This window comes from Cariama cristata, unplaced genomic scaffold (genome assembly GCF_000690535.1).
Source record: "Cariama cristata isolate BGI_N322 unplaced genomic scaffold, ASM69053v1 scaffold28981, whole genome shotgun sequence".
In the NCBI taxonomy this organism is placed as follows: Eukaryota; Metazoa; Chordata; class Aves; order Cariamiformes; family Cariamidae; genus Cariama; species Cariama cristata.
Window position 1 is genome coordinate 6,573 of NW_009598002.1, and position 6,932 is coordinate 13,504.

At 49.1% G+C, this 6,932-nt stretch overlaps 1 protein-coding gene across 1 annotated transcript in view; it reads left to right on the forward strand.

Annotated features, from left to right (window-relative positions):
- The window catches only part of SH3BP4 (SH3-domain binding protein 4), a gene marked incomplete at its 3' end in the record, with an annotated part of 4,925 nt that extends 260 nt beyond the window's left edge, over positions 1-4,665 (forward strand). The window contains exon 2 of the mRNA XM_009709126.1: positions 2,303-4,665. Within this exon, the coding sequence (XP_009707428.1) occupies positions 2,303-4,665 (2,363 nt within the window). The remainder of the gene's footprint in view (positions 1-2,302) is intronic.
- Between the last annotated feature and the right edge of the window lie 2,267 nt (positions 4,666-6,932).

The window sequence follows — 6,932 nt, forward strand, 5'->3', positions numbered from 1 at the left end:
AGTGCATCTACGGGTGCAAGGATAGACATGGACCTAACACCAAGAGATCCAACAGCCAAGAGAGGTGACGGCAACAAGGCGGTTGCAAGGGTTTATTTTTCCCTTCCCCAGAGCTGGAAGCTTGCAGGTTGCTTGAATAATCCTTTTTCTTCCTTTTTTTTGCCTTTTTTTTTTTTTTTTCAGCTGTATTTACCTTACCCAGTGTAAAAGCCATGTTCAAGTGAGAGGGGAATTACCGTTCCCCTGGCAGAAGCCAATCCCAAGAAATAACTCCAGGTGGAAGTTAGCGTATGCTGAGGGCCTTTAAAAAGAAACATGCACAAAAGCGATTGCTTTGGCAGGCGTAGCAAGAAGAGACCCAAACATCAAACGCTCTTGCTGCAAATTAGATTGTTTTTAATGCGAAAATAGGAATTACTCGTACTCTCCAAGGGGTTTGCTGGTTTCAGCACATCCCCATTAACCCTGCGGCCGTGCCGGCTGCGTGCACAGCTGGGAGGGACACGAGGACGGCCACTTGCCCGTCTGATCCGAAGGGATGGAGAGACCAAAAATGCCCCGTCCTGCAGACAGCTCCGGCTGCAGCGCAAAGTTAACGGTGGCTTCCTCCCAGGGTGGTAAAAGAGTTTCAATACCGAGTTTATATATAGTTTTACGCTGAATAAATGTCCTCACAACTTTGCCTGCCTGCTGGCAGAGGGCGTGGGTTAACGATGAGTTGTTTAGGATGTGTACAAACTCTTCTCTTGTTAATATTTGATTCCTAGCTTATATTTAAAGATTTTTTCTTTGCTTGTGTCTTCCCTTGCCTTGTGGTTTCCATGTCTGAGAAATGCTGCTAGGCTGCAGGTAGTGACGGTGGGGATGTGCGGTCTGATCTGCCATCCCTTTGTCTCCGGGATTTTAGGGGTTTCCCGTGTTTCTTAAATCCCCTTTTTTCTCTCCAGAGAGCTCGCAAGCATATTGAAGCCAGTGCTGTCCCAGTTCTCTTGCAGCTGCGTGTTGGTGAAAATCCTGCTCTCCTTGTTTTCTTAGAGATAACACGCATTTGAACGTTGGCGTGACATCATCTGCAGCTTGTTTCTAACGCTTTTAACAGAAATAGATCCTAAAAGTGAGCAAAACCAATAAATATGGTGACAGTGTGAGTATCTGTAAGCTTGACCCAGCTGTTTTGCTTGTAATTGGGATCCCCTGGCACAGCTGGAAAGGGACATTGGAGATGCTGCTAGGACCATGACAGCGCTGCAGGATGCTGTGCTGCTTTCTGAGGGTTCAAACTACATGACCTTCTTTAGACGTGGAGTTAAATTTTGTTGAGGAGCTTTGAAATATAGGTCCTATGTAAAAGGAGTGAGATGCTGGTTATTTTGACTGGTGTGACATGAAAAAGTAAGAGTATGACGTGCCCTTAGTTGTTTCTTACACTGAAATGCGTTTCACACGTGCAGGAGGAGGATTACGGCAGAGTGAGAGTGCTTTTAGCCTATGCTGAAAATTATCTTGGGTTTACATTACCTTGGGTTATCACATAATCTCTTTGAAGAGGAGGCATTCACCAGCAGCAGCACAAATAACTGTTTGCTTGGAGAGTGCAATGGCAGTGCTAAAGAGGTGGTGGCCAAAAATCCTGAGATACAGCTGAGCAAATTGCTAGGATAATGGCTCTTCCCATGTAGCAGTCGTTGAGATACGCTCCCCCCCCCAGCCCCCCAATTAACTTCTGTTATTTTAAATGTGAAGGTTTAAGGGGGTGCCTGCCATTCTAGGATGTGCCCGTAGGACCTTAGATCCCAACGCGCCAAGTGAAAAGGAAAGCTGATAAGAAGCGACTCCCACTCCCTCAAAACTCCCTCCAACGCATCTTCTTGTGCATCGTTCGTCAGGGAGTTTAACGAGGCGGTGGGATGCTGGCGTCTCGTACGGGGGCAGCTGCGTGGGGCCCTACATCGAGGGGGTGGCTTGTTCCCAAGGCACCTGACTGCATCGGGAGGGTAACAAGTTGCTGCTTCTCCTGTTTTGGCTACCGGTGCTCTTACCAGCCGCGTTGGTGCCCGTCTCTTTAGATCGTGAACCCTTTGGGGAAGAGGAACTTGAATGTATCAGAAGTAGCGGAGAGAGAAGTTTTATTTAAAGCTTTTAAGGGGTGGGGAAAAAAAATACCTGCAGATCTGAGAGGTTGTAAAACTACCTTACTTCGCCGCTTAAAGTAGCGTGGATTGCTGACCTGAAATAAATGATTGCACGTAAGTTGTGACTCTTGTGGGTTGCTTACAGTGCTGTTTTCTTCTTGGCTTTGCAGTGCCTTCTCCTAGTGCCTTGCTGGTTGACAATCCCATGTCCTTTGGAAATGCGAAGGAAGTAATAGCAATCAAAGATTACTGTCCGACTAATTTCACCACTTTGAAGTTCTCCAAGGGGGACCACCTTTATGTCTTAGACACGTCGGGAGGCGAGTGGTGGTATGCTCACAACACCACGGAAATGGGTTACATCCCTTCCTCCTACGTCCAGCCTGTAAACTACCGCAACTCTTCCTTAACGGACAGCGGGATGATAGACAATCTCCTGGAGAGCCCTGACGAGGGGGTCAAGGAGTTAGACCTGCTCGGAGAATGGACAGACGTGAAAAAAAACTCTGCAAAAACCTACAATAACAACCCGTTCTTGAACGGGGTCCAGACGAACCCGTTTCTGAATGGGAATTTGCAAACAGTGCCCGGCTCGGACAAAGAGTCCAACTCCAATGTTGCCGTTGACTTGCTGCTCTTCGACACGGGGGCTCCTACTTCAGCTGTTTCCAGTTCGGCCGCTAATAGCAGCCTGGGTAACATTTTTGATGAGTTTCCATCCACAAACAGGCTGGATCTGGACCAGCCTGTGAAAAGGGACAATCCCTTCTTCAGAAGTAAACGCTCCTACAGTTTGTCTGAGCTATCTGTTCTTCAGGCCAAGTCAGACGCTCCGGCATCATCGGGTTTCTTCAGCGGTTTGAAGTCTCCCACCCCTGAGCAGTTCCAGAGCCGGGAAGATTTTAGGACGGCGTGGCTAAACCACAGGAAACTGGCTCGGTCTTGCCATGACTTGGATTTGCTTGGACAAAATCCTGGGTGGGGTCAGACGCAACCGGTGGAGACGAACATTGTCTGCAAGCTGGATAGCTCTGGTGGAGCCGTTCAGCTTCCAGACACCAACATCAGCATCCACGTGCCCGAGGGCCATGTGTGCCCTGGGGAAACGCAGCAGATCTCCATGAAAGCCATGCTGGATCCACCGCTGGAGCTGAACAGTGACAAGTGCAGCACCATCAGCCCGGTCCTGCAGATCAAACTCAGCAATATGGAGGTGAAAACCTTCATCATTCTGGAGATGAAAGTGTCGGCGGAGGTCAAGAACGACATCATGAGCAAGAGTTTGGTAGGACTGCAGTGCCTGCGGAGCGACGTGAAAGAGGGGCCGTACACGCCGATGCAGCTGAGCTATTCGTATGGGGACACAATCCAGGTGCAGCTGGAGAACCTGGAGCCTTGTATGTACGTCGCGGCCGTAGCCCAGGGGCAGAACATCCTCTACCCTTACACCGTTTGGGATTACATCAGCAAAAAGATCACGGTTGGCGTCTATGGCCCAAAACACATTCACCCTTCCTTTAAAACCGTCGTGGCCATGTTTGGGCACGAATGCGCACCCAAGACTCTCCTGGTGAACGAGGTTACGAGGCAGTCCCACAGCCCGGCTCCTGTTGCCCTCCAGCTCTGGGGTAAGCATCAGTTTGCTCTGTCCCGGCCTCAGGACCTCAAGCTCTGCATGTTCTCCAACATGACCAACTACGAGGTGAAAGCTAGCGAGCAAGCCAAAATTGTGCGGGGCTTTCAGATGAAGCTGGGCAAGGTCAGCCGCCTTATCTTCCCCATTGCATCCCACGACCCCAACGAGCTCTCGGACTTCACGCTAAGAATACAGGTCAAGGATGACAAGGATGCCATTTTGACCCAATTCTGCGTCCAGACGCCGCAGCCACCTCCAAAAAGTGCCATCAAACCGACGGGGCAGAGGCGGTTCCTCAAGAAGAACGAGGTCGGAAAGATCATCCTTTCACCTCTGGCTGCCACCGCCAAGTATCCAGTTTTTCAGGACCGGCCAGTGTTGAGCTTGAAGTACGGCAAACTGCTGAAGACGGTGGTGAGGCAAAGCAAGAACCACTATTTGCTGGAGTACAAGAAAGGAGATGTCATAGCCCTCCTCAGTGAGGAGAAGATCAGGTTAAAAGGGCAGCTGTGGACCAAGGAGTGGTATATTGGCTACTACCAGGGAAAAATAGGCCTTGTGCACACTAAAAACGTGCTGGTGGTTGGGAAGGTCAAGCCCAGCTACTTCTCTGGGCCAGATCTCACCACCAGCCTGTTGCTGGAGCAGATCCTGAGACCCTGCAAATTCCTGACCTACATCTACGCCTCCGTGAGGACTCTCCTCATGGAGAACCTCAGCAGCTGGCGGTCCTTCGCCGACGCGCTGGGGTACTTGAACTTGCCGCTCACTTTTTTCTGCCGAGCGGAGCTGGACAGCGAGCCGGAGCGAGTGGCTTCTGTCTTGGAGAAGCTGAAGGAAGATTGCAACAACACTGAGAACAAGGAGAGGAAATCTTTCCAGAAGGAGCTGATGACGGTGAGTCTGAGGTCTAACGAGGAGGTCTTAACTCCCTGCCATGCAGTGTGATTAGGGTGAACGGGTGGTGGAAGTTTCCTAATTTGGTCTGTAGGAAAGGAAGTCCATCTTTAAGGTCTTCTGCAGGCTGCTCGGCACAGCCAGGTGGAAGTTCAGCTCTGTGGTTGTACACGTTGGCGGGCTCCTGGTTTAATGGGATCGTGGCCATAAACGAGGGACACGCTGGGTGCAAGACCGTAGGTAGATGTGTGAGGGCAGCCAACAAGCTTACTTTGGAAGGTACCTAATCTGAAAGTCCTCAAGATCAAAGTGATTTTTGGTCCAGTGTTTTCATAGCACTCAACTGGTCCCTGCTGCTGGGTATTCACGTTTCAGCCTTCGATGATGTGCGCTTCGAGGAGTTACCCGAGAGCTGCTGGTCTCCTCAACCCCAGTGTCAAAGCGTTGTCACTTCCCCCAGTTGAAGGCAATACTGATGAAAAACTGGGAAAAGGGCGAGAAACACAAAAACTTTTCCTATACGGAGTAGGGTAGGCGAGCCACCTCTCAGGTCACATACTTTTGCATCACTAGGTGTGTCAAAGCGTACCAGAGAGGGGTTTTACAGTTTCTGTGAAGAATGATGCTTTTCCCTTCATGAAACAACCTGAAATTCCTCTATAATAATGTCGGGTTATGTCTATCCCATCTCTTTTTGAGCGGCAGCGGACCCAAGGGTCCCGCTGCGGTGGGATGCTTTAGGTCTGACTGTGGATCGTGTTTGCAAATTGAAATGCATGGCTTGCTTCTGTCCTGGAGGGCATTTGGGGAAGTGCTGCCTGCAAGTATTTCTAGGATGTCATTACGAAGTCTCTTACGAGAAATCATCTTCATGAGCATTTCTAGCATTTCATAGGAAGCGAGCCAAAGAAAATACAGGACTAAATGTCTGGAAGAGATTTGCAGCTCTCACCTCTTGAAATGCTTTCCCGCAGAAGCAGGATAACAGAGTTACAGCGAATCATGTGGTTTAAAATGCCAGTTGAATTAAGGAATAGCGATGGCTTTGCTCGGCGATGATGGGCACGGGCAGTAGCGTGCAAAATTAAATTAGGAGTAGGCAGCCTGGGTAAAGAGGACTGGAGCCAGGTGAAGTACTTCATTTCCCAAACTCCCTTGAAGAAAAAGGGGGAAATTTGAGGATCAAGTAGGAGGTGTAAGATGATACAAAGAGTACGGAGCCCTTTGTTGCTCATGGAAATATTGTCTGGTGAGTTCCTGGTGCCTGGGTACTACTTTGTGGCCCGTGGGGTAATGTTTTAGGTTTGACTTTCAGGTGCCAGGTGATGCCACCAACGCTGCTTCCGTGGAGAGGTTTTTCTGGCCATCATACATGGTTATCTCTCTTCTTTCTGGGGCCATCCAGGAAGGGAGAGTACCCACCGTAGTAGCCAAGGCTGGTGTCTGGCCCTGTGGTTCCCCCAAGGGAGGGTTTGCTCCTTTAATCATTAACCTTAGTGAACAATGGGATGAAATCTGTGCTTCTCTTGCTGGATGTTTCCAAGGCCTTCGTGCTGTTTGCCTTACCGCTTTGCAAACCTGTAAGTGTTTCTTTTATCTATTCCCTTTGTCTCCAGGGGTCCCAGACAAGTCTGTAGGTTGTGGAAAAATCTATGCCAGATAAGGCTTTTTGGGTACTCAGGGAGCAACTAACTCAAGGGGAGAGCCGTAAGCCGCAGGAAAACATCCCGATCCCCAAGGGATGACTGGAGTGCAGAGTCCCAGAGCAGGTTTTATTTTCCTTGTTTGAATGGAGGTGTTGGCTCTGTGTGTTGTTCTTTGTGAGCCTGAGCCTGTTGGTAAAGGGGGAGCTCCCTTCCTGGTGGAGGATGGTGCTTCTTCTAAACCCTTTGCTGCTGTCAAATCCTCCATAGCTTAAGGATAAATTAGATTGAGCCTGTTTTTAAAAAAAAAAAAAAAAAATTTAGATGTTTCAGGGGCTGACAATGGAGCAGTAATGTATTTTATTGTGTTTAAATCTGATTTTATTTGTAACAAATGGACTCGCTTGCGGGCATCTGCTGCCAAGAAGAACCAGTTGGATTAAGCTCTGATCTGGTTGTTTCATCTTAAAGTTGGTTGTCTCCTCTGAAAGGGACTGTGAAGGGAGAAGTAGTAAGGAGGTTTATCTGACTTCAGTGTCGAGTACACAAAATTGCAGTGGCAGAGCCATTCACCAGCAGCCAAGCATGGAAAAGCCTGGTCATGATGACTCGTTAATAAGTAAT